The sequence below is a fragment of the Mercenaria mercenaria genome, chromosome 6, assembly GCF_021730395.1.
Source record: "Mercenaria mercenaria strain notata chromosome 6, MADL_Memer_1, whole genome shotgun sequence".
NCBI classification, from domain to species: Eukaryota; Metazoa; Mollusca; class Bivalvia; order Venerida; family Veneridae; genus Mercenaria; species Mercenaria mercenaria.
The window spans coordinates 30,393,998-30,414,592 of NC_069366.1; the positions used below are offsets into that span (position 1 = coordinate 30,393,998).

The 20,595-nt window shown below is 36.0% G+C and overlaps 1 protein-coding gene across 1 annotated transcript; it reads right to left on the reverse strand.

Annotated features, from left to right (window-relative positions):
• Window positions 1–7,800: 7,800 nt before the first annotated feature.
• On the reverse strand, window positions 7,801–18,925 carry LOC123549278 (glycogen-binding subunit 76A-like). Its single transcript, XM_045337220.2, has 2 exons — window positions 18,623–18,925; window positions 7,801–18,508 (listed from the first exon to the last, which is right to left on the reverse strand). The coding sequence occupies exon 2, from the start codon at window positions 18,337–18,339 to the stop codon at window positions 16,960–16,962; it is 1,380 nt and encodes a 459-aa protein (XP_045193155.2). The 5' UTR covers window positions 18,340–18,508; window positions 18,623–18,925; the 3' UTR covers window positions 7,801–16,959.
• Between the last annotated feature and the right edge of the window lie 1,670 nt (window positions 18,926–20,595).

The following is a 20,595-nucleotide window of genomic DNA, read 5'->3' on the forward strand; positions in this document are numbered from 1 at the left end:
ACCATATTCTTAATTTCTAGCCGTTTGGCAACGTGACAAGACAATCACACGCGGTTTACTGCAGCTGTGATGATATCTATCAAATCTCAGACGTCCTCGGCATTTTATCGACTGTTAAATTATCAGAAACTATTTAAAGCAGCGTACAAAATGCCCACATGTCGGTCGTAACAGCCAGCAACTGGCAGTTAGACAAATAAGGTTGAATGTTGCTTTTCTGAATAAGGAGATACTGACGAATCCCAGGAATCGAACCGATGGAAAAAAAAACAACCTGTTTTCTTATCATGGAGTTCATTTACTCTGTTTTGCGGAATACCGCTTAAGGAGGTAGGTTACCTTGTTACAAGGGTAAATTCAAATTAGTTGAACCGCAGCATTCTTTTGTATTTCGTGTAATATGAAGTTTTAACTGCTACAATCTCAATTACGTTTGTCTCTATCCCTTCAAGTTAAATTTTTATCCAGGTTTGAAGAACATGACCCTCCAAAGGTATTTCATATTGAAAGAAGAAGGAAAATACGGATATTTAACACTTTTCAGTGTATTTTATTTTCATCGATATCCGTAGAAGTCTGCATAATTGATAATTTTACTAATATGCACGTTAGCTTTCTAATATAAGCTTAAAATGTATATGTCGCGGGGCTCGTGTTTCCATGGTAACGCATTTTCTCTCATTTTTAAACAACTATGTATAAAAATAGGGGTTTTCGACGGCCTCAGTGCTATTCTGTTAATGACCAACATGGAATATTTGGGTAATGTTATTAGCAAAATACTAAGCACTTTACATGGTACCCTATTTTTCTTAAAGTTTAAAGTAACCATGGCAACAGAGATGTTTAAAATAGCTTATATCTTGCTTTTTGTCCTAATTCTTTTATAAAAAGTATTGAATAAGATTATCTTTCTAGTTGATGTAGCTTTAAAACATATTATTTCTAACGTAAGTTATATTTTCGTGTTATTTGCATTTATTCAAACAAATTTCACAGCTAAGAATACTTACAGCAGTACCCCTCGTCTGGAATTTTTCATGGAAAAATCGTTCAGCATGCTGCTTTTATTCTCATGGATATTGTTGAAATGAAAATAAAAAGCCGAAGCTGTGTTTCTTATATAGACCAGTGTCAACGCTTTTAAATTTTACATTTAGATACATAGGTCACGGGCTTCGTTTCCATGGTAACATCAATTAAATTCAAGAAACCACAATTTTCTACTGAAATTGCAACAATTTTAGATCTTAGTTTTAGTACATAAGTAACAAATTATCAACGGAACCTGAAAAATAGGTATTAGAAATCAAACTGCTAGATTTTTTATTTGAAAATGGCCGTAACAAGTAACCTTTCACCCAACTATATTCCAAATAACATTGCTTATCATCATCCATTTTCTTACATTCCGCATAACATTTCAATATATCTACATAAAAGAAGCAAAATATTGATTATTATTCAGAGCAAAAGACTCATAAAAATATTTCAGCAAATAATGGTTATTTGAAAATAGTTAAAGTAAAGAAAATGCACAGAATTACGTACTTTCAAGATAAAAGCTATTAATTTTGCGCGGTAACTGACACGTAACGTCATGACGTCAATGACGTCATTTTAAGGCAACATTGTTTTGAAGCGTTTCTGCGGCAATTTATTCATTATTTCTGCATTATTAAACCATAAAGCATCAGATCGAAGACAGGTTCATGATTAATTTTCAGAAGAATGAATATACAGACACATTTAATTTGTCGTAAACGCCGTCGTAAATCGTCACGTTAGCTTCCGGATGGACATGCGCACATACAAATATGAAGGTAACCTACCTCCTTAAGTTGGTCGCCAGGGGCGTGGTAGGTGTTTCACAGTTCATTACTCCGCCTAACCTCTAGGGGCATGTGTGTGTTGTGTGTGTTCGGGTTTAAGGTCTTTTTTTCAACAATTTTTCAGTCATATAAACGATGGTGTCTACTTGTAGCAGTGAGCACAATGCCCAACTTTATAGTGCTGCCTCACTGGAATATCACGCCGTAGACACTTGACATGATACCCCACCACCCAGTCACATTATACTGACACCGGGCTGACCAGTCCTAGTACTATCCTCTTAATGCTGAGCGCCAAGCGAGGAAGCTACTAGTACCATTTTTTAACGTCTTGGGTATGACACGGTCAGGGATCGAACCCACGACCTCCCGCACTCGAATAACAAGATTTAGTGTTGCATGGTTTATTGTCTATCATGAACAGACTCTATTAAAGTTAGTATCCTGTTATTTTAATTGTTTGCAATCTATCCTCACAGTTTTCTTAGCATAGCAGCAGTTTTTAATTGCCGGCAGAAAATTGTCTCCCCGCACTAGGATTCGGCGTTGTTACATATTCTGGTCCATTGGGATTAAGTAGCCTATTCAATGTACACAGGCATCTGTATAACATAATTCCTATTAAGTCGGCCCAGGGCGTGAGAGGAATCAAGAACGTTTCTTTACCTCTCATGAACAAGCTCGTTCTAACCGAGCCTATCTGTATTTTTTACTTGGTTGCGTTTCATTCTTCATTTAACCCTGATTTTTCAAAACTTCAGAATGTACTTTATACTAGATTCAGCAAATAAAAGCATAGTATCGTGTTCTTGGGGGTTTTATTTGTTGTTTTTTTTCTGCTGAAAAAATGAACCTAGAAGGCTATGGGAAGATCACAATTTTGATAAGAAAATTTTCTACAATGTAGAATTAAATGAAACTTCTGACAGTTGTAAATAAACATTATGGTGAAATAAACGAGACATTATTTTGACTTATTTTATGCATCAAACGTTTTAATATCATATTATCATTATTATTATTATTATTAGTAGTAGTAGTATCGTAGTAGTAGTAGTAGTAGCAGCAGCAGCAGCAGTAGTTAGTAGTAGTAGTAGTAGTTAGTAGTAGTAGTTAGCAGTAGTAGTAGTAGTAGTTAGTAGTAGTTAGTAGTAGTAGTAGTATTAGTTAGTAGTAGTAGTAGTAGTAGTAGTAGTAGCAGTAGTAGTAGTAGTAGTTAGTAGTAGTTAGTAGTAGAAGTAGTATTAGTTAGTAGTAGTAGTAGTAGTATTAGTTAGTAGTAGTAGTTAGTAGTAGTAGTAGTAGTAGTTAGTAGTAGTTAGTAGTAGTATTAGTTAGTAGTAGTAGTAGTAGTAGTAGTAGTAGTAGGCAGTAGCAGTAGTTAGTAGTAGTATTAGTTAGTAGTAGTAGTAGGTAGTAGTAGTTAGTAGTAGTATTAGTTAGTAGTAGTAGTAGTAGTAGTAGTAGTAGGCAGTAGTAGTAGTTAGTAGTAGTATTAGTTAGTAGTAGTAGGTAGTAGTAGTTAGTAGTAGTAGTTAGTAGTTGAAGTAGTTAGTACTAGTATTTAGTAGTAGTAGTAGTAGTTAGTAGGTAGTAGTAGTTAGTAGTAGTAGTTAGTAGTAGTAGTAGTAGTAGTTAGTAGTAGTAGTAGTAGTAGTAGTAGTAGTATTAGTTAGTAGTAGTAGTTAGTAGTAGTAGTAGTAGTTAGTAGGTAGTATTAGTTAGGAGTAGTAGTAGTAGTAGTAGTAGTAGTAGTAGTTAGTAGTAGTATTAGTTAGTAGTAGTAGTAGTAGTAGTTAGTAGTTGAAGTAGTTAGTACTAGTATTTAGTAGTAGTAGTAGTAGTAGAGTCCCTGCAAGGATGCTACATGCAAAGAGAGATGCAGTGGTCCCGTAGAAACACTGTTTGCCTACGAAACCAGGGATGATGTGTTCCAGCCCCCGTTCTTCAAATGAAAATTACTAATATTTTGATGAGTGTCGTGAATGGGTACTCTACGCTTAGGCTTAGACGAGGAAAATGCTCTCATTCAATTTAAAAATTAAGAAAATAGGGAACGTACTTTCATAAGCACAACGCTCTCATTCAATTTAAAAATTAAGAAAATGGGGAAGGTACTTTCATAAGCAAAACGCTCTCGTTCGTTTAAAAAAAAAGTAATAAAAAAATAGGGAAGGTACTTTCATAAAGCACAATAAAAGGAAGAAGTCAATTAAACATGACGTAATTTCATATACTTTTTCTGGGAAATGTATGTGTTTTTTTTTAAGTTGTTTCGCCACATTTCAGGATATTTTATGGCGTTCGTACATCCTGTTCAGGGTCATATCAATAAATACACAAAAACAGTTCATGTTATGCAAGTAATATAATATGCATATCATGTTTAAAACAAGTGCCCCTTAAAATATTGAAAACAAGCTTTGAATATCTTTCCTTTGTGACAGCTATCTATGCTATTTCACAATCTGATCACCTCGGCCTTTATGCTACGCGTATTTACCGGAGAATACGGAATGCCCGATGTTGCACGATTGTGCTATTTCAGTGACATCGAGGTTCATTTACATTTTACCGCCTCGGTAGCTTAGTGGTAGAGCGCCCGCTTTGAATGCGGAAGGTCTTGGGCACACACCCTGGTCGCGTCACACTAAAGACATTCAAATGGAACTAGTAGATTCCTCGCTTGGCGCTCAGCACTGAGGGTACTTCTTAGGGCTGGTCCTTCAAGTGTCAGTATAATATATAACTCAGGGTTGGTAGGGGTAGGGGTGGGGGACATCATGTCACATGTCTATTGCTTGATATTCCAGTGAGGCAGCATTATATAGTTGGACATTGTGCTCACTGCTACAAGGATACATCGCCTTTTATATGACTAAAGTTGTTGAAATAAGAGGGCCATGAAGGCCCTGTATCTCTCACCTGACCTATTGACCTAAAGATCATCAAGATTAACATTCTGACCAAGTTTCATAAAGATATCGTCATAAATATGATCTCTAAAGTGTTAACTAGCTTTTCCTTTGATTTGACCTGGTGCCCTAGTTTCTGATCTCACATGACCCAGATTCGAACACGACCTAAAGATCATAAAGATTTACATTCTGACCAAGTTTCATGAAGATACAGTCATAATTGTGGCCTCTAGAGTGTTAACGAGCTTTTCCTTTGATTTGACCTAGTGACCTAGTTTTTGAACCCACCTGATCCAGATTTGAACCTGACCTATAGATCATCAAGATCAACATTCTGACCAAGTTTCATTAAGATATGGTCATAAATGTGGCCTCTACAGTGTCAACTAGCTTTTCCTTTGATTTGTCCTGGTGACCTAGTTTTTGATTCTACATGACCCAGATTCAAACTGGACCTTGAGACCATCAAGATTAACATTTTGAACAAGATCAATGAAGATATAGTCTTAAATGTGGCCTCTAGAGTGTTAACAAGCTTTTCCTTTGATTTGACCTGGTGACCTAGTTTTTAACCCCAGATAGTCCAATATCTAACTCGTCCAAGATTTTATTAAGGATAACATTCTGACCAAGTTTCATTAAGATTGGGCCAAAATTGTGACCTCTAGAGTGTTAACAAGCCTTTCCTTTGATTTGACCTGGTGACCTAGTTTTTGACCTCAGATGACCCAATACCAAATTCTTTCAAGATTTTATTGAGAGTAATATTCTGACCAAGTTTCGTTAAGATTGGGCCAAATTTGTGACCTTTAGAGTGTTAACAAGCTTTTCCTTTGATTTGACCTGGTGACCTAGTTTTTTAACCCAGATGACCCAATATCAAATTCCTGCAATATTTTATTGAGGGTAACATTCTGACCAAGTTTCATTAAGATTGGGCCAAAATTGTGACCTCTAGAGTGTTAACAAGCCTTTCCTTTGATTTGACCTGGTGACCTAGTTTTTGATCTCAGATGACCCAATACCAAATCTTTCAAGATTTTATTGAGAGTAATATTCTGACCAAGTTTCATTAAGATTGGGCCAAAATTGTGACCTTTAGAGTGTTAACAAGCTTTTCCTTTGATTTGACCTGGTGACCTAGTTTTCTAACCCAGATGACCCAATATCAAATTCCTGCAATATTTTATTGAGGGTAACATTCTGACCAAGTTTCATTAAGATTGGGCCAAAATTGTGACCTCTAGAGTGTTAACAAGCTTTTCCTTTGATTTGACCTGGTGACCTAGTTTTTGACCCCAGATGACCCAATATCGAAATTATCTAAGATTTTATTGAGGGTAACATTCTGACCAAGTTTCATTAAGATTGGGCCAAAATTGTGACCTTTAGAGTGTTAACAAGCTTTTCCTTTGATTTGACCTGGTGACCTAGATTTTGACCCCAGGTAACCCAATATCGAATTCGTTCAAGATTTTATTGAGGGTAACATTCCGACCAAGTTTCATTAAGATTGGGCCAAAATTGTGACCTCTAGAGTGTTAACAGTCACATTGTTGACGACGGACGGACGACGGGCACAGGGTGATCACAAAAGCTCACCTTTGAGCACTTCGTGCTCAGGTGAGCTAAAAAGTCATTAACCCAATAGCACACAAACACACAATTACATTTCTTGTCAACAGAATAATTTCTTGCATTCTCTCTGCGCGTGCAACAAATGTACATAGAGATTATTCAACCTATTTAAATAAAACAGACGTAAATGTCTACTTTTCCTTGATAAATTATACTTTCAAATAATGTGCTCAATTAAGTCATTAAACAAAATGTTAAAATTTGAATACGTGTTATGTTACTCTTCAAATTCCATCGGACTTTTAGTTGGAAAAAGTAAAATTTTCGACGTATTTTTACTGACTCAAATGCGCAACGAAAATAAACTGGCGTACAATGTACCTGCAAGCAAGCTCTCATGTCTGACTGTTCTTACGTAAGAACAAGCTGTTTTAAAAGTACAGCAGTGCAGAATATTTGAAATTTTAGAAAATGTATGTGAACAGTCTCCTCCAAAACACTTCTGACAAGCTGTAATTGGATATCGCGGGCTTAGCGCAAAACGGTTGTAACTCCTTCTTTATCTCATATAAGTTACAACCGTTTTGCGCTAAGCCCACGATATGCAGTTTGTATTTCATCAATGTAGTTTCCAACATAGATGTGTTTCCAGGGGACATCGGTGTCCCCACTTCTGTCTCTGTACGGCCATACGTAACTCGTTGACAATGCAAGACTAAGTAAACTTTTAGATTACCTGCGTCATCAGAAGGGTTCGAGGAGTGTTTGGGGAATATGGATAGTACAAATCATCAAGAAACCCAAGGGAAAAAAGAAACTGAGAGAGAAAAAGCATTTCTAGGGAGATTGGGGTGGGGCGGGGATTTGGAGGGATCGACTCCCAAGTAGAACAACAATCCCTTGTTTCGCGACTCTATGTCAAATACTTTAAGGCCCTTTAAGCATATTTCTTCTAAGTCAAGGTCCATAACTCTGTTCTGCCAGAATTAAATTAAAAACAATCTCCCCGGTGCACAACCTCACATGAATATCATTCCTTTTATGTTGAAAATGACCCTAGCTCAGACATTTTTCTGTTTTAGGCACTTTTATATACATGTTTGACTAAGTCAAGGACCGCGAATCAGGTCTGGCAAATAAAATTTAACATGCCGAGAGGTTTGATGACTACGGCAAACGTTTCTTGAGATACTCATGGCACAAATTCAGACAGACGGACATCCGGACAGACAAAGGCAAATCCAAGTGTCCTCCGCCTACCCCACCCCGCACAACGATGAAAATGGGGGCGGGGTGATTGGGTACAATTACTTTAAACTACTATATTTAGAAAGATCCGAGAAAAAAACTATTCAAAAACTACCACAAGCCTGCATTTGATTTTGTTTCTGTGGAGAATTGCACTATTTTTGCAGTGGTCTAAAGGTATGGAGGGAAGTGATACTGTACTGTATAAAAACAACTCAGTCCACGAAGTTTCACATTTATTTTGCAATAACAACGACGTAAAAGTCTTTTTCAAAAACTTTCACATGTATGTCGAGCCCGGCATACCATTCTCGAGTTTCAACTTTTAACAACAGTACACAAATACGTAATTAGTTATTATATCTATATAAATACGACATTCGTATATCAAATGGCACTCAGAAATGAAACGGAAAAATCAACAAAAATAACAAAAATAGCAAAATGTGAGAGTAATTAGGAACAACTATAAAAGTGAACAAACAAGTCCCTAGGATTTGTAAAGCAAGGCCTAAATATACTACAGAAAATGACGATAGCTTTAGAGGAAATTCTGGAAAGATAGTATTCTCGAAATCGTTTCATCATCTGTTATTTTTTCGACATAATATCATTTTATCAAAAATTATTCTTTGTAAAACGAAATCATTAGGAATGGCAACGAATAGCATTTTTGGTATTCGAATATTCGGTCAACCTTCCGAACAAATATTCGAATATTCGGTAATCAAATGACAAACAAAACAACTCAAAACCCTATGCGTTTATCATAACGCATAGATTCTACACCAGAAATCCTAAAATTTTAAGTCGAAAAAGAAAGGCAAACATTTAAGGGAGTTATTATTCTGTGCACTTACAAATGTATAATGACTCTAATATAGAATATAATTTTAAAACGATTTTTGCATTTATAAATCAGATATTTGCAAATTCTAATATCTAGCTGTATAAAACTTCTGTCCGCAATCAAAGTACTTCAAGCAGTAATCAAATGATTTCAAAATAATACTGAAACTCCTGCAAAGTAAGTGTCTACTGTTCACATAAAACTTGTAACAGTACACTGTCTTTTGAAATAAACATAAATATGTAATTAAAATTTGATCAGTTACAAAATGTGAATGAAATATGCAACATAAAACAAGAGTTATTATGTACGAAGTCTATTTGTGAATTACAAAAATGAAATGAGCGCCGCTGTGCGAAAACAGACGTCAGGGTCTTGCGACCAGTATGGATCCAGATCAGCCTGTGTATCCATGAATACTGATCTGGATCCATACTGTTCGCTTATCGATTGCATACAAGTGCTCAAACCGATAACTGAACAGTATGTGTGTGCCTTTATCTGGATCCTTCAGGTCGCAAAGCCCTAACGTTCGTTTTCGCACAGCGACGCTCAAAATGTAAAATAAACTTTGAATTTAGTACAAATAGTTCTAATTTAACACCTTAAGGTAGCACTTGTCCATATTTATCAGAAAAAAATCCAAAAATACATTTTCCACTCAGTCTAGTAAGACTAGATAATAGATAATCAAGGGTGATTGCTTATAATAGCACCTTTAAAGTAAAGTAGCCGTATGTACAAAATTACAAAGTTTTTAAACTTTAAGTGAACAACTCACTTATAAAATAATAATGAACATATTTACAATACTTTGAAGGGTATGACAGATTGCGTCATACAGAGAACATTATACAACTTCCACCAATATATTCTCAAATAACTTCCTTATCAACTACCTCCCCTACCTATAGTTCATTACCACTGGTTTAGTCCGCCTAGAATTAATATGAAAATGCATTATTTTTAGTATCTCGTAGAGAATTTGAACTTTCAAAGGTTTAGTCTTAGAAAACTAGAAACTTTCTTTTTGATAAAAGCCGAGGTGGAAAGGATATTGGAAAATATTAATTTAAACAACGTCATTTTCAACACTAAGTATATCAGAAGCATATTTTGAAAAAGCAGAATCCCAAAGCATCTATATAATTATGTATACATGTGAATAATTAAACGATACATTTATAATGTCATATATTATAGCATAAATTACTATATTTAAGTTAAACACTACTATGTAGTTATCTAAGCATTACACCGGTGTATATGGTGCTTATACATAGGACTGTGACTCAATGCAGACTTGGAGCGCCGGTATAAATTACGGACTCCGGTACATACCGGATTAACTAAATCTAAAGGAAAATATCTTAAATGTATATATTTTGTAACCATGGTGATACTTACCCTAACCTTTAGTCAGTATTTTATGCATATAGTACACTCAATGCATGCGGACATGCAAAAATATGCATATTTTTGCCGTGCGCTACAACTGATAATCACTTTCGGGCATGCGCAGAAGACCGCTCCAAGTCTGCAATGAGTTACATCGTATACATAGTGCACACCTTCTTCACATATTTAATAGGCTATATAGCATAGATAACGATCATAGACCATTTATTGACCTTCTAATGAAATTAGGTTTTTGCAGTAAAGCGAGCGCAGCGAGGTAAAAGCAAGAACTATTCATTAGGAGGCCAATAAGTCACCTATAACCTGTAGTTTGTAGGTAACCATTAGCAACACCGTACTAGTATATGTGCCTACTATTGAATTCACTTAATGACTACATTTTGTACAGCATTCAAAAGTTAATATTCATCGGTGTATGATTTACAAATTTCGACTTAAACAGTCTTAATCTAAATTTATTTCTATTCATTATCAATTTTTACTGTTCTTCCCCGTTTTTATTTAAAAAGGCTTTGAAAGCAAAAATAAAAATAAAACAACAACAGAAAAAAAGTAGCAAAGTTCATTGCATAAAAAAGTTTGTCGATTGTCATGTCATTTTCAATGGCGGATTTTTTTTATATAAATGGTAAAATGATCTGGCATCATAACACATACAAAGCGGCCGTTGCATTTAACCCTAACACTGCTAAATTTGTATCATGAACTTGTCCATCTTTCAGTTTGGACAGTACCACTAACTGTTAAAAAGGTTGCTTACCAAAACGATACTGACTGAATGGCGAAAAGTGCAGATCTTGATCAGACTGCACGGATGTGCAGGCTGATCATGATCTACACTGGTTGCAAAAGCAGAATCAGTCGTGTCAAGCATGGTAAGGGCTAATGTCCAGCAGCAAGAACGGCTCTGATATCAAACGTAAAATGCAAGGACCCTTTTACATATGTTTTTCACTCCATGAGGTTTTCGAGTTTAATACAACCTTTTTACCTTGAAAGCATTTTACAGAATTCAAAAAATATCGATCTGATACCAATCTGAAAAAAAAAAATCAAAATTAGAAAACTTCCATCATGTTGTCCCTTTTTAACCAGAAAGCTTGTGTATGTTCAATAAAAATAATTATGTTGGAAAAAAATTTCACAATGTGAAAGGTTCTATCTACGCAATGGGCCCAGCATGGGGATACACAAATGCTAGCAGATAACACAGGTGAAAAAAACTTTTAAAAAAGAAAACCGGATATGATTTCTTGACATCAAGACACCTATAGCCGACATGACGTAAACATGGAAATATAGGTATACAGTGTTATACATTTAGTTTAGTATTATGTAATATGGAGAGCATGTAGCTACAATAAACTGTTATAACAATCGCTGATATTGACAGAATTGTGGGTTTGTAACATTTTATGCCACTGAAAAGCATCAGTTATACTGAATCTATCTCAGAAAAATTCCTATGCCAGACAAAAAAATAGTCTGGATATGTATGAAAATCTTATCCTTTTTCAAATTGCAAAAACGCTATCTATCAAATACTGTGACATTATACCTCTCTGTTTTACATGGCAGTGATTACAAAGAAAACTTAACAGAAATGATAGAATTCATAGTATCCATCTGTTGCCATGTTTCCCTAAAACATAATAAAAACAAAAATATACCTAAATGTCAAGATAAATTCATTTCAAGCAGAGATATCTAACTTTTTTCACAAACGTTTTTCTACACTCAAAATCTCACTGAAGAACTTACAGGTATAATAACAAACTGTGCCAGATCATGCATTATCGTATGATTTAAAGAAATATAAATGAGCCTTGCCATGAGAAAACCAACAAAGTGGGTTTGCGACCAGGATGGATCCAGACCAGGATCCATGCTGTTCGCTAACAATTTCTCCAATTCCAATAGGCTTTAAAAGCGAACTGCATGGATCCTGACCAGACTGCGCGGATGCGCAGGCTGGTCAGGATCCATGCTGGTCGCAAACCCACTATGTTGGTTTTCTCATGGCGCGGCTCATATTAACAAGTCTTCAATATCTTAGCTGAGGTAGTTTGCAAAGTATTCATTTTGATACTTCAACGAAGGCGTGGCTTGGACTTAGAACAACTATGCATTTATTTGCGTGAAGACTACCTGTCTGATAAAGGAAAGGTGTTTTTAAAATTCTTTGAGCGAATTTGAAAAATGGAGTTCATGCAATGTAATCTCATTTATATAAAAAAAAATAAAGCTACTACTACGGAAATGAATACAGAGCATGTTAACATGTAAAAATAATAATTTTAACTTTTAGAAAACATATATTTTACAAACGAAAAACATCACGTGGTAAGCACCAACATACTAGTGGCATCAAAAACAGCTTTATCTTTCTTTTCTATATTACGATTTTTCCCCTTAACTGAACAAAACGTCTACAATTAATAAATGAGCCGCGTCATGTGAAAACCAACATAAGGGCTTTGCGACCAGCATGGATCCAGACCAGCCTGCGCGTCCGCGCAGTCTGGTCAGGATCCATGCTGTTTGCTAACGGTTTCTCTAATTGCAATAGGCTTTGAAAGCGAACAGCATGGATCCTGACCAGACTGCGCGGATGCGCAGGCTGGTCTGGATCCATGCTGGTCGCAAACCCACTATGTTGGTTTTCTCATGGCACGGCTCAAATGAAATCGCAAAAGCGCATTTTAAAAGCCACTTCAACGGCATAATTGATACGTTTCTCCTGGGAGGTCCATTTTACTGCGACTAGTCACGTTACTGTGCGTCTCGCACCCCCACCGGTACAATAAATGCAATATATGAGCCGCGCCATGAGAAAACCAACATAGTGGCTTTGCGACCAGCATGGATCCAGACCAGCCTGCGCGTCCGCGCAGTCTGGTCAGGATCCTTGCTGTTCGCTAACAGTTTCTCCAATTCCAATAGGCTTTAAAAGCGAACAGCATGGAGCCTGACCAGACTGCGCGGATGCGCAGGCTGGTCTGGATCCATGCTGGTCGCAAACCCACTATGTTGGTTTTCTCATGGCGCGGCTCATATATCTATTTTAACTAAACTTAAAGCTACAACTATCTAAATTAACCTATAGCCGCCACCTCCGAGTGAGATTAAGAAGTGGTGACAATAGGTCTACATGTTGCGAGGATATGCATAAATAATTTTTGCAGAATACAGTATCTCGTATTCAAAAAATCTACCTCTGAAAGGGAACGGCTAGCAAACTAAAACAATAAATAAGTTGCAAACCAAAAATTGTATACTCTTATATATATATATGTTCAACAAGAAGCACTTATCATAAAGTAAAAACAAAACAAGAATATTCCTGTCAACATGATAAAATGAAAGTCATACAGACATTCCGGCGAATGGAGAGTTTTTGGGAATTACACTGCTACTCATATCTATCAAAAATCTTGATCTTTTATGCATGCAAAATTATATGAATTTTAATACAGAACACGTAATGGTAGACTAGCTCCTAGACTATGATATATCTTTTTTTACATTTTTATGACTGAATATAGTGAACTGAGCCAGTCTATATCCTATGTCCAATATCATGATAACTTTAACATCATTCCTCTGTGAAAATCTCTAAAATAGACTGGCTATGGTCTCTATGAAACTGAATTCGACAAAAAAGGGGAAAATGTAGAAATATATTTATTATCAGTCTAGTGGCTAGTCTAACGTAATGGGAAAGCTATGACTACAGAACTTCAAAACGGAGTTTTAAAGAACAGAAATGATCCATTTATAAATGACCTTGTGTCCTATATGCTTTTACGCAATCTAGTATTTATATAGGTTATTTTTTATCTAAACACACAGAGTGCAAACATGTGCCATTTGGCTAAGTAGACTGTTCTACTTTGTAGACAAAATATGTTCTGTATATCTATCTAACTATCTGTATGTCTGTCTGTCTGTCTGTCTGTCTGTCTGTAATTAATATGTCGGTTACAGTGGGAGTAAAGAGCTACAAGAGGAAACACAAGGCATCAAGTGTCCACAAAAAATTCTCAACTATTGGTATGCTGGGCTAACTACTGCACCTAATATCAGGCCATTTTCTCTGACAGTAATAGTGTATAGATTAAAAAAAAACATGTATAATTACAACATGTTAAGCTCAAACAATGTACTGAATATTCCAAATTACTACAGGTTTATACGAAATCACTTCTAAGACACGTACAATAACAACGTAAGTAGTATATAACGTCTGTGACTAACATCCCATTTTCACGTGAAAAATGCATGTATTCCAAGCATCACTACATGCCTGAAATATCTGATACACATCGTGCTAGCGGTAAATGACTGTTATAGTAAAATTACCTGTTGGCATGGAATGCAATACACTACACTGTGGTCCAAAATAAACAGCCACTTTATAATAACTTTTTTATTACATTATGCAATCATGTGGTTCATTTTTGATCATTTCAAATATTTTTCGCGTACGAACTGTAACAAAATAACAATAAATGTTATCTTGGGTAAGGGGACGGGTGTAAGGAGAATAAAGCCACAAACTCTTTTCTTTTCCGCATACCACACAAAAAATATCGTGAGAAGAGCTGAGCTTCCAGCCAAAGAAGTTATAATATGTGTTCAGTCCAAAGACAATTTCTTTCCTCACTATTTTAAAAAATAACGATATAATTCAATAATTATTTTGCTTAAACATGTGATAATGTTGCAAAACTTAGCGCGTGTCATTCCGAATTTCATCAAGGCAGGGGGGGGGGGGGACCTCTCTACTGGGAGAGGTCTGCTGTTTATGGTGGGATTAATATATGAAGCAGTCAATAAAATGAATATCAGTGTTGTTTTTTTGTCAGTTTTGGGGGAATGGTGGCAGGGCCTTTAAGCGATGAAAATCGCGTCGTAGACAATCGAGTCCGAATAATTCAACAGTTTTCTGAAATATGTTACAGTCTTAATAGCACATTGTCTTGTGTTTAAAATGATATACATAATTAAGTACAGCTGCTGTTTTGGCTGGTGTATACTATACCATTTATTGGGAGGCGAATTTTTGTCAAAAATGGGGAAAACGAACTTTTTTTTGGAGAGGGGAATAGGGCCGAATTACGGTCCCAAAAACGGTCCAAAAGCACTGAACATACTTTAAAAAAATGAAAGTTAAGGACGCCATTTGCGACAATACAGGTCTGTTGAAATCCAAATACATGGTCCATGCCGTCTCCAGTAAGTTTTGACCATTTATGTAGAATAAAAACTTCATCTTAAACAAGTGGTCTTAATGACCCATCACAATCTAGTGACCTACTTTTTCACCCCGACCCTCATCCTTCCAGTATACTTCATGAAAATCATTCTGATAATACTGGTAGAATAGAGATATACTTCAAAATGACAGTCTTTCCTAAAATAATGTGTTGACAAACTATAGACATTAAGCACACTGTCAGGGCCTAATTATGTCTCTGTCAATTATAACCAGTATTTCTCATTTTTTATGCAAACCATGTATAATTACCATCATAGAAATACAAAATAATACAGTTATTCTGTTGTGGGTCTTTAAAAGCCTCCCTGAAAAGTAGTCTGTCTGCTTGTATGGTAAGCGCATATTATGTCTTTGTGGTACACAGGGTTAAGGCAATCTAATGTCATTTCAACAAATCCGTTCATGTTATTTATGTATGTTACAATAAACATTTCTTTGACCCCAAGATAACATGTTTGCTCATTTGACAAACATTTAACATACAGGTCTCATTTCTCAACCAAAAAAAAAAAACAATTTAAAAATGTAGTACATGTAATTGATATGTTTGCTCCCTGGGGTTTCAACTACTCTAAGATATCAGATATCCATTCAAAAAAAAAACTGTGCCAAATATATTGACATAGAGATAGCATTTTATGAATGAATTGGTTACGAAATAAAATAAAAAACCTATTATGCAGAAAAAATATGTATACAAACTAGTTAATTATTATGCAAATAACAATATTACACTTTATAAAGTTGCAAACCTAGTAATCTTTTAAAATCAGATTTCAAACCGTGATGAAAGCATATCATTAAATGCAGTAGCCCTTTGATCAGACTTAGGACACTAAATTACAAGTTTGTATTTTACAAAAGAAAATACATAAAAAAAGACTTTATACAATATCACATAAGTATTGTGTATATATACATGCATATACTTACACTAAAACATATACACAAAGCTACACTAATTAACATTCTACTAAGGATTACAAATCATTATATTATAATCCATTAATCTTTGAAAAAATGGATACGTGAACTATATCACAGATTTCCGCAAATAGCTTTGATTTTAAGAGAAATATAACAAGAATGAATTACCATCCCTATCAACATTATACAGGAATATGACCATGGCTATCTAAAGCATTGACTTAATTAAACACCCTGACATTCAAGAAACTGTACATTGATTTTGCATTTTATCTATCAACCCTTACCACGCTAAATTTCTATAATGAACTTGTCCATCTTTCAATTTTGACAGTACCATTAACTGTTAAAAGGGGTGCATACCAAAGAGATACTGACTGAATGGCGAACAGTGCAGATCATGATCAGACTGCACGGATGTGCAGGCTGATCTGCACTGGTCGCAAAGGCAGAATCAATCGTGTACAGCATGGTAAGGAGTTAATGTTTTTAACAAATTTTGAATTTAGGCAGGTTAGTCAATTTCTCTAAATCAGGAGCATTCTCACTCATCAGATGTTCGACATGGTACCCGAGACGGACCAAGGAGCCACGGTAAACATCCGGTATGCGAGAATGAATTACGAGGGGGTATTTGATGCAAGTAAGCCCATACATTTCCGTAAGTTTACTAAAAATAGTCACCTTGAAATCAAAAATGGATTCAGTGTGTCCCTAGATGATATAATTACACGATTTTTAACTCTTTAGCTAAAATTTTTCTTTCAAAAATCAAGCACTTTCAAATTTCTTTGTGATGACATTTACATAATTATGCATCAATATATTCATAGTAAGGTAGATCTATATTTGACAAGACTTTGAACAATTTTTATAGTCTTTATATACTACTGTATAAAACATACGTTATACAAAGTGAACCCAGCTGGCTTCGAGGTCTGTTGGGGTTGTCTTCGCGTAACAAATAATTTCATAGTTTTTCCCGCCATTACTATCCCAGTACACGTTATCATTCGCTGTATACGAAATGGCAAAAGATATCTTTGACCCGGGACCTACACTCGCTGGCGCCACTATTGTAAATGAAAATCTGTCTGTCGCGCCATCGCACGAGTTCTGAATATACGACGCCATGACGTCATAAAACGTCACCCAGTTGTTAATGGAATACCTCACACGTACACACTTATGATATCCTATATTTGCTACACGTACAACTCCCGTGATACTCATATCCGTTAGTACACAATTCTCTAGTGACACTTTATTCGCCATAACTTTCCCCATGAAGTCACCCACAGCACAAGGCTGCTGAAAGCATAAATCCAAATACCGGCTACCGACATCGTGCCGATCCTCTTCCACGCCAACTTTGAGGTCTGAAATCGCTGACGCTGGAATTTTAGGGGGATTTTCTGCATCAATTACATGACGAATAGATTCCAAATCTAGACCCATTGCGTCAGCGAAACGTACCATCTTTTTGCGCCCCGGAGTACCCGGTGGCGTTTTGTTTGTTTTTAAGGATGACGATTTTCTCAATTCAGCTTTATTAATATTAAATTCTGGCTCATCATAAACGGGGCTATCGGGAACATGAAGTAAATATTTATGTGCACCCGAATCAGTCAATGTTACACCTTGCATTTCAATTCTAAGCTGTGCCAATTTGGCTGGCAACACACTTTCCTCTGACGTAGCTTTTCTCATTTCGTTAGCAAGTACTTCACTTTTAGCTGTATCGTCAGGACTTGGGAAAGACACATCCGATGATGTATGGCGAAGTTCTGTTTTCTCCAATTCTTTTTCTAATGCCTCTGTGAGGCATCTTTGATCACAAGAACCTTCTTCCTCCGTCCCTTCCGGCGACGCCACAGAATCTAACGAGAAGTAGCTCGGATCGCTACAGGCCGAGGCCCTGCTTTCCTGTGACTCCACGGAATCTAGATCGTCCATCATGTTCACAAAAATCCCTTCTTCTGAAACCTCCTCGTCACATTTTGAATTACCCACGGGATCAACCGATGTGCCTTCTTCGTTATCATTTTCGACATTAACCTGCCGCTGATCAGCTGATTTCTCGGTGTCACACATAGTAGCCGATTTGGTGTCGGCTTCAAGTTCGAGCCTCGACTGAAAATATCTAGTTACCCGTGTATTTTTCGGCACTTTTACGAACGATGCACACGTGCTAAAGTTATCAAGATAACTTTCCTCTGAATAGGATAGATTTCTGGGGAAAAATCTCAAGAAAAAATCATCCGGTAGGCACTCATATTCGACCATGATAATTTATATATTTCCAAATAAATATGTGTACCCTACACGTAGCCAATATCCAGTTCGTAAATAATTTATCCATACATGTATTATTGTTTCCCCACCAGCAGAAAAGAAACCCGAACTCTTTGTTGTTACAAAGCCCTGCCGTTTCGCTATCCGACCTTCACCTATTCTGAAAAAGAAAGTCACCCAGTAGGAGTACTGCAAGGTCAGTATATATCAGATAAAACAATAGATAATTACGTAAAAGGTTGCACCTTAGTATAAACAATAAATTAAAACCCACCTTTGAAGAATAGATATCCTTTTAATATCATAAATGTCCTCACAAATGCACCGGTTACGAATATGCAGGAAGTATTTACATATTCGATCCGTCGTCCTTGAAATATACGTTTGTTACTATTAATAAATCACTGTGAAGTTCTAGGTCATTCCAGTATTTACTTTCGGTTTCGTGATATCATATAGATCTATAATTATGTTGTTTAAAGCTTATAAGAGGAACATTTATGATGTACTGACTTAAAATCCTCAAAAGTGTACTTATATTGGATTTTGTGACGCACTGGGAAATCACCTGGAGGCTAAAAATAATAATAGCACGCTGGTTCTCGTTTGTATCAAACGGTGACGTGTTTATACGGTAAATACGGGTAAAAAACAAAATGTAAACATGCAGTTCAGCATGTTTTGACGTTAGCGATGTTTTTGTACTTTAATAACGGACTGGACTGTATTCAGTTTAGCGATGTTCAAAGTAAATATGGTCTTAACCACATACACTTGGGGACACGCTGGAAATGTTACAAATCGTCACCTATGCTCAATACATGTTAAATGCTAAAAAAATATTCGCAAAACTTTGGCAGGGACGGAGGAGAAAGGGGTGGTTGGGGGCCCTGACCCCAAGTGTGTATGGTCTCAACAACTGTCAGAGTACGCAAGTAGGGTATGTGTCGGCGTAGGTTCGAAACCTGAAAGCGTTTTTAATCATCATCTGTAACATTCGTATCTGAGGGAAATAGATCAATTAAAATAACATTAAAGTTTATTTTCAAATAAAGTATGTATTTAATAATGTTAATGGAATTGTATACATGTTATAAATATAATGTTTAACTCTTAGCTCGGAAAATTCGTGATTCACAGTGTTACAAAAGGAAATTGATCCAATTTTTTTTCATGAATCCACTGACACAGCCGGTGAAACAATAGATACTGCAGATGAAGCGTCATGAATTGTAGCTGAATTACTTTGAAATGATATTGATTTGTATTAAATATAATAATAATTGAATATAAAAAAGAGAAAAATAATATCAATGTTATGAAATGAAATTAATTACACGCAATAAAAAGTATTTAAAAAATGTTAACTGAAAAAAAGGCGTCGTCCGAGTATTGAACCCCGACCGTTCGAGTGAAAGGCAATAGATTTACCACTACACCATTCCTAAGAGGTTAATATACAGCTTGGTTGTGCCTTCTTGCCATATGGCACACCTAGTGTCATAATTGCCCGAGGGCGATTATGAAATTAGGTGTGCCGTTATGGCTAGAAGGCACAACCAATCGTTTATTGTCCTTTTTATTATATACCTTCGCTTCATACTCATCTTATTATTTTCATTTTACATATCTTTTCTACAAACTTATAGGGCCTAAGCATCATTTGTATTGATTTTTTCATCAACAGTGCCATCAGTATTTGACAATCTATCTGAAAATGATTCAGCATCCTTTCACCAGCCATAATGGCGTTGGTACATGACGTCAACGTCCGAACGCGCTGACGTTCCGGTTACCCGGGGCCATTATGATTATGGCGCGAGAGGCGCACTGCGCCATTATGGATACGTCAATAGAGAACGTAATGACCGTTTTAAACGGCTTTTTGTTACTATTTATAGTAAGGTATATAATAATAATCATTACTTTTCAGTTCGGTTATAATGAAAATCATGCTGATTCCCCTAATTGGCAGACGAGTCTATAAATTGAACCCACATGACTGTGACAAAATCAAAACATGGGAATCACTGGCATAGGAAGAAGGGCGGGGTGCAACTGTGGGAGTTGGGGCCAGCATACGCTTTGGTCACTCAAAGTTTGACACACAAAAAAAGATTTTTCGTAGAAAAACAGTAGACTAAATAAAGTTTTACTGATTTATTTTAGCTCGATTGTGATGAAAGCTTCAAGCTTATTTGAACCATTCTCGAGTTCGTTTCATAAAAAAAAACAGTACAGGCGTGA

Bases quoted from the DNA above. Each gene is read 5' to 3' on its own strand.
- LOC123549278 (XM_045337220.2), bottom strand. From the start codon at position 18,339: ATGGTCGAATATGAGTGCCTACCGGATGATTTTTTCTTGAGATTTTTC.